The sequence below is a fragment of the Moschus berezovskii genome, chromosome 2 (genome assembly GCF_049115385.1).
Source record: "Moschus berezovskii isolate FMDL1 chromosome 2, NW_MosBer_1.0, whole genome shotgun sequence".
Classification (NCBI taxonomy): domain Eukaryota; kingdom Metazoa; phylum Chordata; class Mammalia; order Artiodactyla; family Moschidae; genus Moschus; species Moschus berezovskii.
The window spans coordinates 112,591,736-112,610,805 of NC_142461.1; the positions used below are offsets into that span (position 1 = coordinate 112,591,736).

The 19,070-nt window shown below is 37.5% G+C and overlaps 1 protein-coding gene across 6 annotated transcripts in view; it reads left to right on the forward strand.

Moving 5' to 3' along the window:
- UBR3 (ubiquitin protein ligase E3 component n-recognin 3) overlaps positions 1–19,070 on the forward strand; it is a 209,680-nt gene that overhangs the window by 132,067 nt on the left and 58,543 nt on the right. For all 6 annotated transcript variants that reach the window (XM_088829999.1, XM_088830004.1, XM_088830007.1 and 3 more), the window contains 2 exons: positions 8,559–8,708; positions 15,904–16,037. In XM_088829999.1, coding sequence (XP_088686125.1) covers positions 8,559–8,708; positions 15,904–16,037 — 284 coding nt within the window. The remainder of the gene's footprint in view (positions 1–8,558; positions 8,709–15,903; positions 16,038–19,070) is intronic.

The window sequence follows — 19,070 nt, forward strand, 5'->3', positions numbered from 1 at the left end:
AAATCTTACTACTTTTTGGAAGGTTTGATCTTTTTTGGCAGTAGCCAGGGCACAGGAACAACAATTGAGGGATCAGGCAGACATGATTGCTAGCAAACAGAGGCAGTTCACAGAAGCCATCAGGATAAAGGGCTCCGCTCTCTCCTAGTCCTGGTTCTTGCATGCTGCAGTGGTGACAGGTGAGGTAATAGAGATTCATGAGCATTTGGTTTATTTATGTTGATTATGGCCATGCCAGTGGGATTCTGGATCATTCAGATTTGTATATTTCTTTTATTTATAACTCATTCCCTTCCCAGAGAGATCTGTTTGACCCCTAAAATCTGTTTGAGATCTCATTTTCATACTTTGCTTAAGATAAAAATTGCAAAGTTATATGTCTCACTGCCTCTGATTACTCTCCCCATTTACATGTGACATATATATTATTATTAACACATGAAGCAGGGTCCACACCTGGGGTAATATTTTTCTTTAATATAGACACAATTTAATCTCAGTTCAGTCCTCTGCTTTGTCAGATGCCTTTTGTCTTTTTGCCTTATTTCCCATCTGTGTTACTAATGTAAGCATTCTGTAGTTGTTTCTTTCTTATTTTGGCTTTATTTTTGAGTGTGAGAGATCTTCTCCTAAGATTTCTAGTCTCGTAACTTAGTATTTAGAGTATTTCAAATTTATAACATGCAGTACTTTATAAATCCTCAAATCAGTATTGTACATTAGTAGGTAAAAATTTAAGGACAGACACTTTTCTCTCTGAATGCAACAGGTTTCTACTTTGTGATTAGTATTCTTACTTATCTGTTGATAATTCCTTTTTGTAGTTATCAAGTTTCCTATATGAAAAGACTCAACCTCTGCAGTTCCTTCTCTCCTGATCACTATACCCCATTGTTTATTTTCACTCGCCATCTAGGTGTAGAAGTCATGGGCTTCCCGGGTGCACAGTAGTAAAGAATCTGCCTGCCAGTGCAGGGGGTGCAAGAGACATGGGTTTGATCCCTGAGTTGGGAGGATCCACTGGAACACAAAGTGGCAACCCACTCCAGTATTCTTGCCTGGAAAATTCCATGGACAGAGGAGCCTGGGGGTCTGTAGTCCATGGGATCGCAAAGAGTCGGACATGACCTGAGCACCATTACCACCACAGGTGTAGAAGTCAGGATGTTAGACCTGGATTCATTAAGGTTTATCAGACAGATATGACTGAAATCCAACATAGCTGTTCAAGGGAGAGTTTAGATGCTTAATATAGAGTAAGAATTTATTTTGGAAATTATTTTCTGATCTTAAAGTGAAGTTGCTCAGTCATGTCCGACTCTTTGTGACCCCATGGACTGTACAGTCCATGGAATTTTCCAGGCCAGAATACTGGAGTGGGTAGCCTTTCCTTTCTCCAGGGGATCTTTCCAACCCAGGGATCGAACCCAAGTCCCCTGCATTGCAGGCGGATTCTTTACCAGCTGAGCCACAAGGGAAGCCCAAGAATACTGGAGTGGGTAGCCTGTCCTTTCTCCAGGGGATCTTCCTGATCCAGGAATTGAATTAGGGTCCCCTGCATAGCAAGTGGTTTCTTTACCAACTGGGCTGTGAGGGATCTTAAACATACAACATTTAATCGTACAAGTTATATGGTATAGAAAAACATAAAGAAGGATAAATTTTATTCCTAATCTCACCATCTAGAAGACATATGTATTACAGATGATACTGTGTAATAGAATTTTTTATCATGTCTTTTTGCTCAACATTTTAGCATAAACATGTTCCTATATTATCATTAAAATTCCTACTGTGGTTTTACTTCATTGGAGAGGTAGCATGTAGTGGTTATGACTCGGGAGCATTACTGCCAAGTTCACATCACAGCCGTTCCATTACCTGGAGTAATTTATTCTCTGCATTGGATTCCACATGGTTAAAGAGAGATCATTATACTACCTACCTCATAGAGTTGTGGTGAAGATTGAATGTAATGGTACACATTTCAAACATTTAAAACAGAGTGCTTGGTGCATAAGTGTTCTCAAGCATTGGTTATTACTATTGTTACTTTTATTCTATAATTTATTTAATCATTCCATCATAATTGAACTTTAGGTTTTTTAAAAAATTTTTATAAACATTGTGTACACAAAACCTTTTCTGTATTTTGAGTCTGGATCTAATAGTATGAATTTTGGGGAATGATATGATGATGATGATATATATATTTTTGTATGTTGACTATGTAACCAGCACTGTGCTAAACACATTCTGTATATTGACTTATTTGTCTTGATAGACATGTGAGATAGATGGCAGTATTCCATACCTAAATTTAAGTTAAGAAATTTGTCTGAGGTTATACAGTAGTAAATGGTAGAGTCTGGGCTATTAATCAACAAGCTTTGCCTACTCTTTACTATTTCTCATATGTGATGTAAACTGAGGAGAGTGAAGTCTCTTCCCTACTTACTCCCCCAACTTGGTAGCCTGGAGACAGAAAGGGACAGTTATGAGAATAGTTGCAAAGTGAGAATTAATAGACTGATGATTGATTGATTGAGGCTTAAGGTATAAGACAGAGGGATAGTCATTGTGTTTGGCTAGAAGTTTTATTTGCTTATTTTTAATAAAATTAGAATGAAAAGAATACTTCTTTTCAAATAACTGAAACAAAAATCCTTGGTGTGACTCTATTAGTCTAGCCTGAGTATAAGGTTAGCTCCACTCCTGTCATATGAATCAAAAGTGGTGATTGTATGATTCTCTAAGCAAAAATTGAGTCCAGCTGTTAACAGATGAGATAATAAATACCAAGTAGATAGGCTTCCCTGGTGACTCAGATGGTAAAGAATCTGCCTGCAGTGCAGGAGACCCAGCTTCTATCCATTCAATCCCAGGGTTGGGAAGATACCTTGGAGAAGAGAATGGCTACCCACTCCAGTATTCTTGCCTGGGAAATCACATGGACAGAGGAGCCTGGCGGGTTAGAGTCCTTGGGGGGTCACAAGGAGTCCCACATGGCTGAGTGACTAACACTTTCCCTTCAGATAGAAATAGTAACTGTCTACAGTACCCATCCTTTAAGATTTCATTTGGGAAGTGGGGTAGTCCAAGCTTGAGCTTGCCAGCTCAAGCTGGCAAGGATGTGTCAGGATTTGGTTGACTTTTTTGTTAGTTGTGGAAGGAGCTGTTTGTTTCATTATTTAATAATACAGTTTAATTTGAGGTTTATCCTTTCATTTTTAAAAACAATTTACATAAGAGAGAGAAGGTTGGGGATATAAATATATATATTGAAATATTAAAATATTTACATCCCTGATGTCCCCTGTTATGTAAATGACAACGTACTGTGTACACTTCTTTTGCCTTGCTTTCTTCACTCAACATTATATCCTGGAGATTCCATCATGCAGCGTATAGAGATATTCTTTATTCTTTTTTCTACCTGTATGGTAGATCTCCACTGACCGCCCCCCCATCAATAGTTTATTCAAATGGTCTTCTATTCTTGGACATTTGGGTTATTTCCATTCTTTTGCTATATAAGTTGTACTGCAGTAAATATCTTTGTGGCATGTATCTTTATATATTTTGGTAATATATAGGTAAGATACATTTCTATATGTGGGATTGCTGGGTCAGGGTAAACACATATGTAATTTTGCTACATATTGCCAAATTACCCTTTTAAGGGTGTTCCCATCAACAGTGTGTCAGAACAGCAGTATACCTACATCCTTGTCATTAGAATATGTTGTCAAACTTTTGTATTTTTGCTAAACTTGTTGGTGAAAAGAAATGGTATCTGGTCTAGTTTTAATTAGCATTTCTCTTATTGTGAAAAAGGATGCTCTTTGCATCTTTAACTGATTGTTTTTCCCTGACACTTTTCTTTTTTTTGCTACTTTAGAGTTTGGTTGTATCATAAACTAGCCTCTTTCATAGTCTTACATTTCCTTGGGATCAGGCACAGTTGTAGGCTTGCTTGCTTTTAGGTAAGGCCGATCCGCTCGTGGCATTGGAATGCATATAGTGCACTAGCCCTATTCATCTGTTGCTGTGGCATCCATGTTACTATTTTATAAATCACTCTAAACTTTGCTGTGTCACCTTGTGAAGTTCTTATTCTCTCAACTGAATGGAAACTAATTGAATTTCTCTTCACTTAAATTAGAAAGCAGATCTCATGGATAGAATACTTTCCTGTGTTGGTGGTTCTGATCATAAATTTGTTCACTTTTGAGGGATAGTGCTGTATCTGTCATTTTAAGTCAGTCATCTGTGATGTGGTATATTAAAAAATACAACCCACAAATATAAATTATGTTTTGGTTATTTGTTCCATAAATAAGACACACACTGATATCAAGCCAAAACATTTAAAAATATATATGCTTAACATATACAAAGCGGTACAAAAGCAAAGCTGATCATTTCTTCCTACCTTCTCTTTTAAATCTCAGCCCTTTGGGATAAACCATTATAAATAGGCTTTCTTGTTTCATATGAATACATATAAAAATTATATAAATGGATTTTGTTTCTATTTGTCTTTCCTGAAATAAAATTTTACTATATATAATGCTATGCAGTTTGCTTCCCCTTCCCTTCTTTTTTTTCCAAGAGACAGGGCATGTGGGATCTTAGTTTCCTAACCACAGATACCTGCATCGGAAGCAAGGAGTTTTAACCACTGCATCACCAAGGAAGTCCCATGTTTCCTTTTTAAAATAATTGAAATATAGTTGGTGTACAGTATTATATTAGTTTCACATGTGTGTATGTGTGTGCATGCTCAGTCACTCAGTCATGTCCAACTCTTTGTGACCCCATGGACTGTAGCCCGCCAGCTTCCTTTGACCAGGGGATTTTCCAGATAAGAATACTGGAGTGGGTTGCCATTTCCTCCTCCAGGGGATCTTTCTGGCCCAGAGATTGAACCCACATCTCCTGTGTCTCCTGCATTGGCAGGGAGATTCTTTACCACTGAGCCACCAGGGAAGCTCAGTTTCAGGTGTACTACGTAGTAATTTGGCATTTGCATATATTATGAAATGCTTATAATGCTACCCAAATGAGATTATCAACGTCCATATAAGCAATAATTGATCATATTGATATTATATACCGTTCATACGGTGTTGATGAGAATGGTACTTTGCCTTAGTGGTCCTCCTCACTTGTAACTGTAACCTCAGACTAATCTTGAGAAAAAGTATCAGACAAGTTACGGTTGAGGAATGTTATACAGAATACCTGATCAGTACTCCTCAAAACTTTTAACGTCATCAAAAACAACAGTTTCTTGAGAAACTGCCACAGTTAAGAGTAGCCTAAGGAGACATGACAACTAAATGTAATACACTGTTCTGGGTGGGATTCTCAAAAAAAAAAAAAAGGACATTAGGTAGAGACTAAGGAAATCTGAAGAAAATATGGACTTTAGTTAATTTATCAGTATTATATCAATAAAATTACTCAATAATATATTAATATTAGTTCATTGTGACAGTCATATCATGCTAATGTAAAATTTAAGGGGACACTGGGTGTGAGGTTTATGAGAACTCTTTGTAGTGGCTTTAAAACTTTCCTGCAAAACTAAAATTATGTTTAAATGATATATTTTTTAAAAGGTATGAGAAGTCCCTCTCTATACCAAGTTAAAAAAGCAGAGGAAAGCAAGAATGTTAGTAGTAAAAATGATGACCAGGTCAGGACAGTACTGTACGTCTTTACCAGAATTAATGATATTGCACAGCAGGAGTTTTGCGATTGTGGCAGTCGTCATAGTCGTCTTAGCAGAAAGCAGTAAGCTCTAGTAGTGTGTTTAGTTTATGCGTAGTAATTCACCTAGTAGGATCTGAGCAAATACTCAGTTGTAGTTAAAAATTAAAGTGTATTATATGTTCTTAAAACCAAGGATCCTGTACTCTTGCCTGGAAAATCCCATGGATGGAGGAGCCTGGTAGGCTGTAGTCAGTGGGGTTGCTAAGAGTCGGAAACGACTGAGCGACTTCACCTTCACTTTTCACTTTCATGCATTGGAGAAGGGAATTGCAACCCACTCCAGTGTTCTTGCCTGGAGAATCCCAGGGATGGGGGAGCCTGGTGGGCTGCCATCTGTGGGGTCGCACAGAGTCGGACATGACTGAAGTGACTTAGCAGCAGCAACAGCAACCCCTAGGCTGCAGACCACACTTTGCCCTGTGATACTTTTTTTTTAATTTGTTTATTTTTAATTGGAAGATAATTGCTTTACAATATTGTGTTGGTCTCTACTATACATCAACATGAATCAGCCGTCGGTATACATACGTCCCCCTCCCTCTTGAATCTCCCTCCCGCCTCCCATCCATCCTACCCCTCTATGCTGTCACAGAGCACCTGATTTGAGTTCCCTGCATCATACAGCAAATTTCCACTGGCTAGCTATTTTGCATATGGTAATGTATATGTTTCCATGCTACTCTCAGTCCATCCCACCCTCTCCTTCCCCCACTGTGTCCACAAGTCTGTTCTTTATGTCTGCATCTCCATTGCTGTCCTGCAAATAGATTCCATATATGTGCGTTTATGTACAATATTTGTTTTTCTCTTTCTGACTTACTTCACTCTGTCTAACAGGCTCTAGGTTCATCCACTTCATTAGGCCTGACTCAAATGTGGTCTTTTTATGGCTGAGTAGTGTCTGCCTGCAATGCGGGAGACCCGGGTTCGATCCCTGGGTCGGGAAGATCCCCTGGAGAAGGAAACGGTAACCCACTCCAGTATTCTTGCCTGGAGAATCCCATGGACGGAGAAGCCTGGTAGGCTACAGTCCACGGGGTTGCAAAGAGTCGGACACGACTGAGCGATGGAACTCAGTGTATTCCATTGTGTATATGCACTACAGCTTCTCTATGCATGAACATAGGCTGTTTCCATGTCCTAGCTGCAGGGAACATTGGGGTACATGCGTCTCTTCCAGTTACGGTTTTCTCAGTGCCTATGCCCAGTAGTGGGATTGTTGGGGCATATGGTAGTTTTATTTTTAGTTTTTTAAGGAATCTCCATACTGTTCTCCATAGTGACTGTATCAGTTTACATTCCCACCAACAGTGCAAGAGATTTCCCTTTTCTCCAGATACTTGTGTTTTGCAGTTGTCTGTTTCCCCATGTAGGCATAATGTTTTCAAGCAAAAACATATTTCCCCTGGTTCTGAGGGCACTAAATATAGCATCCCTACATCTTTTTCCCATTCTTTTCTCCTTTCATCCACAAAACTCCATAAGCACAAAAACAAAGCATGTTCCAAGAATGATCTGATGGTTGGTTGGGACTGGCCTGAGCTGGTAGGACAATTGGGCTCTGTTCCAGGTGGGCCGTCTGCTTTTCCAGTTGGCAACCCCAGACTTATTCTCAAATACGTAGTATGATTGAAAGGGAGAGACACAGAGATACTAGGGGAGAGAGATTGAGGGAGAATAAACAAGACCACTTTAAGCTTTTGATCTCTTCATTGGCTTATTTAAAATTTCCATTAATTTTGAGCATTATACAAAGTTCTATTTTAGGTTTCGCACCTTTTCCTCTCAGTCTCAATAAATATGTGATATATGTTTATCTGCGTGAAATCTTATTAAAGCATATATAAACTTGACATCTTTCTTTTTCTATTTCTTTTTTTTAACATATTTATTTAGATATGCCTCCATCTTTTAAACATGTCATAAATCATTTCTGCTTCTTTGGTCTTCCCAATCCCCTCTACTCCTTTCTTTTGCCACTATGGATGTCTATGAATTTTTATCTGAAATGGTTATTGACTCAGTATTTTATTTCTTGCTGTTAATGACATATCACCAAAGCATTGCTGTTATTTTCTATTATAGTTTTGCTTTATTATATGTATGGTCATGTAAAAATGTTTATCCTACATAAATACATATTGATAATTTTTATCACTAAGATATAATCACTACAATTAAAAGAAAAAAGAAAAAGTTAATTCCCCTTTTATCTCCTAGTAAATATTGCCATTTCTTTCCAAGAGCTGCCATGTTATTATAAATTTTCCCTCTGAAGTGCTTCAAAGAAAATTAAAGCAAATAACCTCCCCCTTATTTCCTTAAATTATAATATTAAAACAATATTTTTAGATACAAATACCTTTGCATCTGTGTTTTTAGTTTTAATTTCATGTATGATACAACATTAGAAGAGTTCTTGTTGTTTTAGTTGCTAAGTCACATCCAACTCTTTGTGACCCCATGTACTATAGCACACCAGGCTTCTCTATCCATGGGATTTCCCAGACAAGAATACTGGAGTAGGTTACCATTTCCTCTTCAAGGGGATCTTCCCAACCCAGGAATCGGAAGTCTTTCATAACATCCGTTCTTTGTAATTTTGTCTTTTATGAGTAAACATTTTATTTTAGCGAGATAATTTTCCTATAGTTTTATTACTATATAAATTATTGATACTGAAGTTCCAAATTATTTGAGCTTGATTTTTTTTTTCATAATTTTATTAGAGAGAGATTTTCTTTTCAGGAATTAAGGTTGCAATTTTTTCTCCTCAGATTCTCCAGAGAGTGATATTCCTATGGAGATCACCACAGCAGAACCTCAAGTTTCTGAGGCAGTATATGATTGTGTTATTTGTGGACAGAGTGGGCCCTCCTCTGAAGACAGACCTACAGGATTGGTTGTACTGTTACAAGCATCCTCAGGTAAAAATCAAAGTAATTTTTAGTGGGAACATTTTTAGAGTTGAAATATTTGCAACAGATTAGTAAATCTCTCAAATAACTATATTTTTGTTTAGATATAACTGTAGATCTGTATAGCAAGGATCTTTTTAGGGTTTTTTTTTTAAGCAAAGATTCTTAATCTGGTTTTATCTCACTTTCTTGGAGTGTTGAAAGAAGCCTTTAAGAGAGATCTCTCTGTATGTTACATAGTCTTTTTCTTTAGAGTGTGATGGATTCTTACCAATGCTGGGTGGCCAAAAACTGAGTTCAACTTTCTTGGCAACTTGATTGTTCTAATATTTAGAAACATTTAAGTCCAGAAATAGTCAGTTTAAATATTTTAATTATAAAAGACATATTCAGGTTGCTTTGCCCTTGTTTCTTGAGTGTAGAAGCAGTCATTCTTGTAACAGCCTGCCAATTGACGTTTGCAAATCTTAGAGTTAAAATAATGTTTTTACAAATTTGAAGGATTTGTCTGAATATTCTTTATTCTCTGCCATACTGAAGTATTTTGAGGTAGTGATAAATATTACACTCCAGTTCCAATGAATGTAATCCTTTTTCAGTAAGAGTATGTGTGAAGCAAAGTATATAAAAAACACATATTTCTCCAGGGCATTTTTATTTTCCTAGGGTGTTTACTGTGAATTAGTAGAGTAGAAAGAGTTAGATATAAGAAATTCCTCTGAATTCAGATACAGGTTCAGTTCAGTTCAGTTCAGTCGCTTAGTCGTGTCTGACTCTTTGCGACCGTATGGACCACAGCACGCCAGGCCTCCTTGTCCGTCACCAACTCCCAGAGTCTACCCAAACTCATGTCCATCGAGTCAGTGATGCCATCCAACCATCTCATCCTCTGTTGTTCCCTTCTCCTCCTGCCTTTAATCTTTCCCAGCATCAGGTTCTTTTCCATTGACTCAGCTGTTCGCATCAGGTGGCCAAAGGATTGGAGTTTCAGTTTCAACATCAGTCCTTCCAATGAACACTCAGGACTGATTTCCTTAGAATGGACTGGTTGGATCTCCTTGCAGTCCAAGGGACTCTCAAGAGTCTTCTCCAACACCACAGTTCAAAAGCATCAATTCTTTGGCACTCAGCTTTCTTTATAGCCCAACTCTCACATCCATACATGACTATTGGAAAAACCATAGGTTTGACTAGATGGATCTTTTGTTGGCAAAGTAGTGTCTCTGCTTTTTAATAAGCTGTCTAGGGATTGGGGGCAGGAGGAGAAGGGGATGACAGAGGATGAGATGGCTGGATGGCATCACCGATTCAATGCATATGAGTTTGGGTGAAATCCGGGAGTTGGTGATGGACAGGGAGGCCTGGCATGCTGCGATTCGTGGGGTTGCAAAGAGTCGGACATGACTGAGCAACTGAACTGAACTAGGTTGGTCATAACTTTTCTTTCAAGGAGTAAGCGTCTTTTAATTTCATGGCTGCAGTCACCATCTGCAGTGATTTTGGAGCCCCCAAAAATAAAGTCTGACACTGTTTCCACTGTTTCCCCATCTATTTCCCATGAAGTGATGGCACTGGATGCCATGATCTTTGTTTTCTGAATGTTGAGCTTTAAGCCAACTTTTTCACTCTCCTCTTTCACTTTCATCAAGAGGCTCTTTAGTTCTTCTTCACTTTCTGCCATAGGGTGGTGTCATCTGCATATCTGAGGTTATTGATATTTCTCCTGGCAATCTTGATCCAGCTTGGGCTTCATCCAGCCCAGCGTTTCTTATGATGTACTCTGCATATAATTTAAACAAGCAGGGTGACAATATACAGCCTTGACATACTCCTTTCCCTATTTGAAACCAGTCTGTTGTTCCATGTCCAGTTCTAACTGTTGCTTCCTGACCTGCATACAGGTTTCTCAAGAGGCAGGTCAGGTAGTCTGGTATTCCCATCTTTTTCAGAATTTTCCAGTTTATTGTGGTCCACACAGTCAAAGTCTTTGGCATAGTCAATAAAGCAGAAATAGATGTTTTTCTAGACCATTCAGGTATGACCTAAATCAAATCCCTTACAATTATACAATGGAAGTGAGAAATAGATTTAAGGCACTAGATGTGATAGAGTGCCTGATGAACTATGGATGGAGGTTCATGACATTGTACAGGAGACAGGGATCAAGACCATCCCCAAGAAAAAGAAATGCAAAAAAGCAAAATGGCTGTCTGAGGAGGCCTTACAAATAGCTATGAAAAAAGAGAAGCCAAAAGCAAAGGAGAAAAGGAAAGATCTACCCATTTGAATGCAGAGTTCCAGAGAATAGCAAGGAGAGATAAGAAGGCCTTCCTCAGTGATCAGTGCAAAGAAATAGAGGAAAAGAATAGAATAGGAAAGACAAGAGATCTCTTCAAGAAAATTAGAGATACCAAGGGAACATTTCATGCAAAATGGGCTCAATAAAGTCCAGAAATGGTATGGACCTAACAAAAGGAAAAGATATTAAGAAGTGGCGAGAATACACAGAACTGTACAAAAAAGATCTTCATGACCCAGATAATCACAATGCTGTGATCGCTTATCTAGAGCCACACATCCTGGAATGTGAAGTCAAGTGGGACTTAGGAAGCATCACTACAAACAATGCTAGTGAATTCCAGTTAAGCTATTTCAAATCCTAAAAGATGATGCTGTGAAAGTGCTGCACTCAATATGCCAGCAAATTTGGAAAACTCAGTAGTGGCCACAGGACTGGGAAAGGTCAGTTTTCATTCCAATCCCAAAGAAAGGCAATGCCAAAGAATGCTCAAACTACCGCACATTTGCACTCATCTCACATGTTAGCAAAGTAATGCTCAAAATTCTCCAAGCCAGGCTTCAGCAATACGTGAACTATGAACTTCCAGATGTTCAATCTGGATTTAGAAAAGGCAGAGGAACCAGAGATCAAATTGCCAACATCCATTGGATCATCGAAAAAGCAAGAGAGTTCCAGAAAAACATCTACTGCTTGACTTAATCTGGCCATGTTTGTTGCTTTAAGTATAGAGATAATAGTGACTTTCGAGGATTGTCATGTTGGTAAGTAATGTAATATACGTAAAAGGGTCTAATATGGTGCCTGGTAGATTAGTTTTTTTGTCTTATTACTCTTGTTTAAATATGAAATTGATCTGTGAAACCCTCACTGAATAGGACAATAGAGCCGTCTAGATGAGAAATGCCTGCTAATATTAAAAGGAAATGTGTTGGAGTACTGACTAATTTCACAGCTGCTTATCTTTTTCTACTGTTTTAAGGAATTCAGTTTATTAGATTGTTGCCAATTACTTGTCCCTCTATAACTTCTTCACCAAATACTGTATAATCATCAACTTAATGTTTTCTTTTATTCATTCATTAATTTCACCTGTATTTATTGATCATTGCTATTACAGTAAGAAGCAAAACAAAATAATATCTCTGCCTCAGTGAAGCTAATGTTATTATTTTGGACTGTTATTTGTTCATTGTTTTATATTTTTAAAGTTGCTTTGACTTATTACTTCATTTAATTGCCTTTTAGCAATTTTTTACACTAAACTAGTTAATATTAGATAATTCCACTGTTCCAGAGCTCTTTTGTCATTTCAAGATAGGAGGAAAAATATAAGAAACTAGTATTAAAAGCTATTAGATCTCAAGAGTGATTTTAACTAGGAATTGTAGCAGAGAAAATGTCTGGCTGTTTCCTTTCTTTCTGAGCCTCACCACCCTCTGACATCCTCTTACCTTTTACCCCTCTTTACTTTTTCCTTACTTTTGAATTCTTCATTTATTTTGATTTGTCTCTTCTCTCTCTTTCTTTATCTTTGAATATGGAAAATTTTAACTATGTGGTGATGTAAAGAGACTAGTCAAATGTACCTCCATGTCCCATCAATTGCTAATGTCCCTATCAATCTCTAACAGTGATTAACTTGTGACTAATTTTTCCTCTTAGAATTATTTGGAAGCAGATTCCAGACATCATTTTATTTCATCTATAAATATTTCACCATATCTGCTGAATAAAAGAGACTTATTTTTTTAAACTGCAGTCACTCCTGAATAACTTAGTTAATGTCATCAACTATCTAGTCAGAGTTCAAAATTCCCCAGTTGTTTCTTATTTATTTTATTTTATTTATTTGTTTATAGTTGAAGAGACTCCTTATAGTCTTTTAATTAATAGAGTCCCTTCTTATCTTTTCCTGTGCCTGTCATTGCCCGCCCCCCGCCCCAACCCCAAATGCACTTTGCTATTTGAAGAAATTGAGTCATTGAACATTTTTTTATTAGTATCTTTAATTGAAGTATAGTTGATTTACAATGTTATGTTAATTTCTGCTGTACAGCAAAATGGTTCAGTTATATATACACACACACGTATATATACACACACATTTTAAAAAATTCTTTCTGTTATGATTTATCATGGGATATTGAATATATTGTTCTTTGTGCTATACAGTAGGACCTTGTTGTTTATCCATTCTATATATAAAAGCTCATATCTGCTAACTCCAGCCTCCCACTGCAATGCTCCCTCAATTCTCTCCCCTGGCACCCACCAGTCTGTTCTGTTTCTCTTTCATAGATAGGTTCATTTGTGTCAGATTTTAGATTCCACGTATAAGTAATATCATATGGTATTTGTCTTTGTCTTTCTGACATGCTTTACTTAGCATCTTAGCATAATAATCTCTGATTGCATCCATGTTGCTGTAAATGGCATTATTTTGTTCTTTTTTATAACTGAGTAGTATTCCTTTGTATATATGTACTACATCTTATTATCCATTCATCTGTCGATGAACATGTAGGTTGCTCCCACATCTTGGCTGTTGTGAATACTGCTGCTGTGAACATAGTGGGGCATGTATCTTTTTTAATTTAGTTTTGTCTGGGTATATGCCCAGGAGTGGGATTGCTGGATCTATTGTAATTCTAATTTTAGTTTTCAGAGGACCTTCATAATGTTTTCCACAGTGGTTATTGCAGTGTAACTATACTATTTATAGCAGTACACCAGTAACTATATATAGCACTATACCACCAACCTTGTGGGAGAGTCCCCTTTTCTCCATACCCTTTCCAGCATTTGTTATTTGTAAACTTTTTAATGATGGCCATTCTGACTGGTTTGAGATGGTACCTCACTGCAATTTTGATTTGCATTTCTCTGATAGTTAGGGATCTTGAGCATCTTTTCATGTGCCTGTTGGCCATTTGCATGTCTTTGAATAAATGTCTGTTTCGGTCTTCTGCCATTTAAAGAATTAAGACTGTTCCTCCTTAAATTTTTCCAAAAGAAAAAAAATGAAGAGAGAAGGGAGCACTTCTTAACTCATTCTCTGAGGTCAGCACTACCTTGATACCAAAGCCAGATAAGGATTTCAAAAGAAAAGAAAATGATAGACATGTATCCCTTATGAATAGAGATGTAAAAGTCCTTAACAAAATCCTAGCTAACCAAGTTCGGCAGTTTATTAAGAGGATTATACATCATGGGTAATTATATTAGTTTCTAGCATCTACTTGCTTTTGTCTATTCTTTCTGCTGCTGCTGCTGTTTTAAATCTCCCCAGGACTTGGGGCCCACAGCTCTGTGCCTGATAACTTCCTTCTCTAAGAATGACCTATTGAGTCTTAGAGTAACGTGTGGCACTTTATGCTTATAACCCCACTTCCTTTTTGTGTGGTATGTGTTTTGCAATTATAAAAATACCTCTTTTCCCAACTTTTCATTTCGACCAACTTTTACATCTACAGAAAAGTTGAAAACCCTTCACCTATACTCACTGATTGCTAGTATATTTCCATGTTTATGTTTTCTTTCCCATACTTATTTATACACACACACACTAACACACACACACACTTGTCAGAGGCAGACATCTTGGACATTTTTATCCCTAAATACTTCAGGATATATCACCTAAGAATAAAGATTTTCTTTTATACAACCTTAGTACCAATCAGCTCAGAGGTTAAAGCGTCTGCCTCCAATGCGGAAGACCCGGGTTCGATCCCTGGGTTGGGAAGATCCCCTGGAGAAGGAAACGGTAACCCACTCCAGTATTCTTGCCTGGAGAATCCCATGGATGGGGAAGCCTGGTAGGCTACAGTCCATGGGGTCGCAAAGAGTCGGACACGACTGAGCGATGGAACGGAACGGAACGAAACGGAGTACCAATCATACTGAATAAATTTAATAAGAATAAAATCAAATATTCTGTGTTCAGAGTATCCCAATAATATTTTATATATCAGATATATATTTTTCTTGTTCCAAGAGCCAAGTGAAGATCATGTGTTGCAGTTAGTTGTCATTTCTTGTTGGTCTCCTTTAATCCGAAACAGTTTCTCCAGGCATTTAAAAAAATTTTGAAGAGTTCAAGTCTGTTCTGTAGACTGTCTCTCTTTCTGGATTTATGTGATTGCTTCCCTGTTATTGGGCTTCCCTTGTGGCTTCACTGGTAAAGAATCTGCCTGCAGTGCAGGAGATCTGGGTTCGATCCCTGGGTTGGGGAGATCCCCTAGAGAAGGGAATGGGAATCATCCACTCCAGTATTCTTGCTTGGAGAATTCCATGGATTGTATAGTCCATGGGGTTGCAAAGAATCAGACATGACTGAGCGACTTTCACTTTTGCTTTCCCTGTTATTAGATTAAAGTTAAACATTTTTGGCAATGATAGTATTATGATGCTGTTCCTTCCCGTTGCATCACATCAAGAGACTCATAGTGATAGTTTGTTCCATTATTGGTGATGTTAACCAAGTTTAATCACTTGGTTGGTATTCTGAGAGTCTAACATTATACCCTTTTACTTCATGTTCTCTGCCTGAATCAGTGAACGTGTTATCTATTATTGTCATTATTCTTGAATTTGGCTAGTCAGAATTCCTTTAGGTCCCCCGCTCAGTGCTTGGATACCTCTTTGCTCTTTACACACAATTCCAGGCTCACTTTGCCCTTCTTGCCAACCCTGATGTTATTTTAAAAAATAAACATTCACATATTAAAAGTTTATTTACTCTGTAGAAGAAAATTAGGATATCACTTTTTTTAGGTCTTTAAAAATACTGTAATAGTGAAAAAATTAAGAAGCATATGGTAGATTAACTTTGCTTTTCTTGGTGAGTAAAGTCCACATGTTAGTTTTTTAAACGGGCTCTTATCTCTGTTGTTAATATAGTTTTGGGGCAGTGCCGTGACAACATTGAGCCAAAAAAGTTGCCTATCTCTGAAGAGGAGCAGATATACCCCTGGGATACATGTGCAGCAGTTCATGACGTGAGGCTTTCATTATTACAACGTTATTTTAAGGATGTAAGTATTCTTTTTATTAAATGGTATTTTTATCTGTAAAATTGATGGATATTTCTCTTCAAAGTTTTATATTTTTCTTCAACCAAATATTTTTCTGACTTGGAACTTGGAACTTTATTAGAAAAAAATTAGTATGTGGATAGTAATAAATAGAAGTCAGTTAACACATAAAAATTTCAGGTTTCAAATATTATGCCTTTGTTTTAAATGTTGTTTATTATAAGATATACAAATTCAGTTCAGTGGAATGGTAAGTTTATATTATCGTTTTATATACTTTTATATATTATTTTATATACTTTATAAAAACTTAGATGTGGCACTTATATTTTATGAAGATTTTTGCTTCTGTCTTTTTCATTTAAAGATACACAATAAAGTCTCATGATGCTTTGATATGTAAAGTAGGGGCAGATTTATCATGGCTTCTATGATTTCTTATTGTGAACTTAGTAGATTTTTTTCCCTGGCTCTTTTTACTTTGTGGCTCTAGCTCTCCGGTATTCATAAGACTTAGATCAACTCAGTTTATTTAGTAGTGGCAACATTGTTAACTTCTTTGTAAAATTTTGATACCCTTTTTTAAATTTCCTGCTACTGCTGCTATGTCGCTTCAGTCATGTCTGACTCTGTGCAACCCCGTAGATGGCAGCCCACCAGTCTCCCCCGTCCCTGGGATTCTCCAGGGGCTATCAAATGGGGATTCCTTTCACCTGTTGTTGTTTGACTCTGCTGTATTTTGAGTTAAGTAACATCTGTTAATAACTTAAAATACCTAAAATATAAAATGAAGCATTATTTTTAGTTATATACACATATATAAAAATATATTAGTAGGTTTCCAAATATTTCTTCATGTACATAATGTACTGAATTAAATGGAAGCATCTAGTACAATATGTGGCAGACAGAATACTTATATAGAATAAACAGTAACTGATCTAATGTGATAAGAGTCAGAGTAGAGTGTGGTTCAATAGTCTGGGTTAAGGATGTTTCCAGTGGATTCTGGAGGAGATGGTAACTCTAGATAGGGAGGTGTTATGTAGAGTAGAAAGAATTTCAGATGAGGAAAACTGGGGTTTGGTTCTGATTCTGCCATTTCTTAACAATGTGAGCTTGATCTAACAATCTAAGTCTCAGTTACCTCATCTGTAAAATAGGGCTCATAATGGTCATTAATGCAGTAACCCGAAAGATCATTTTACATGTTATAAAGGTCAGTATAAATGTAAAGTGGTATTTTTAATTTTCAAGTTACCTCTTTAGGAGGGCTCGTTAGGCCTTATTAAGCAGTTTGGATTAGGTAATGAGTATAATGCTTCCATATATTTTCAGAGACTTTAAAATGAAATCATTATTTGGAAATAAGAAGTCTTTAGTGTTCTTGCCTGGAGAATCCCAGGGACGGGGGAGCCTGGTGGGCTTCCGTCTGTGGGGTCACACAGGGTCGGACACGACTGAAGTGACTTAGCAGCAGCAGCATGTTTGTATATATACATGAATCAGTTCAGTTCAGTTCAGTCACTCAGTCGTGTCCGACTCTCCGCGACCCCATGAATCACAGCACGCCAGGCCTCCCTATCCATCACCAACTCCCGGAGTACACTCAAACTCATGTCCACAGAGTCGGTGATGCCATCCAGCCATCTCATTCTCGGTCGTCCCCTTCTCCTCCCGCCCCCAACCTTTCCCAGCATCAGAGTCTTTTCCAGTGAGTCAACTCGTCGCATGAGGTGGCCAAAGTATTGCAGTTTCAGCTTTAGCATCAGTCCTTCCAATGAACACCCAGGATCGATCTCCCTTAGAATGGACTGGTTGGATCTCCTTGCGGTACAAGGGACTCTCAAGAGTCTTCTTCAACACCACAGTTCAAAAGCATCACTTCTTCGGCGATCAGCTTTCTTCACAGTCCAACTCTCACATCCATACATGACCACGGGAAAAACCATAGCCTTGACTAGACGGTCCTTGGTTGGCAAAGTAATGTCTCTGCTTTTTAATATATTATCAAGGTTGGTCATAACTTTCCTTCCAAGGAGTAAGCGTCTTTTAATTTCATGGCTGCAATCGGCATCTGCAGTGATTTTGGAGCCCAAAAAAATAAAGTCTGACACTGTTTCCACTGCTTTTCCATCTATTTCCCATGAATATATATATGTATATACAGGCACACGTTCATACTTTTTCTTTATTGTTTCTTCAGGTTTTCTGCAGCATGTGTATATATGTATATAGCTTTACTAATTGGAGACCAATTAATATCTTCATTTTGGAGAAAATTGTGCTGAATTCTACTTTTGCAGAAATTTACTGGGAGTTGGTGATGGACAGGGAGGCCTGGCATGCTGTGATTTATGGGGTCGCAAGGAGTCGGACACGACTGAGCGACTGAACTGAACTGAACTGCCAACTTTATTTAGTTTTTTTTTTTCCTTTTCTGATGTTATCCTGGTTTTAATGTCAGCATTTTGAATCACTTTAGAGTAAATGAGTAAAGATGAATCCTAAGGCCAAATAGAAAATAAAAATAATTTAGTCAGTTCAAATATAACTCAGGCCTAAGGACATAATAATTTGAGGGAAGGGGAGATCTAATAAAGGAGAGAAAAGGTAGTGTATCTCTTCTTGCAGTCAGAATAGCTATTCACTTCTAAAAAAAAAAAGCAGAAAAATTTTTTTAAAAAAAGCTCTTAACTGATACTTGAACTGGACTGAATCTGTTTCGTTTTTGTGAGTAACTGTGAGGTTTTATTTCTACATAAGTACTTTTGTGTACTTCATAATGGCTATTTTACTTATAAATAATGTGTTCCCTGGACCTCTGGAGGTCTAGTGCCATTTTTTCTATTGGTTTTATAGTCCCTTCAGGGCTTCCCAGGTGGCTCAGTGATAAAGAATCCTTCTGTCAATGCAGGAAATGTGGGTTTGATCCCTGAGTCAAAAAGATCCCCTGGAGAAAGAAATGGCAACCCACTCCAGTATTCTTGCCTGGGAAATCCCATAGACAGAGGAGCCTGAAGGGCTACAGTC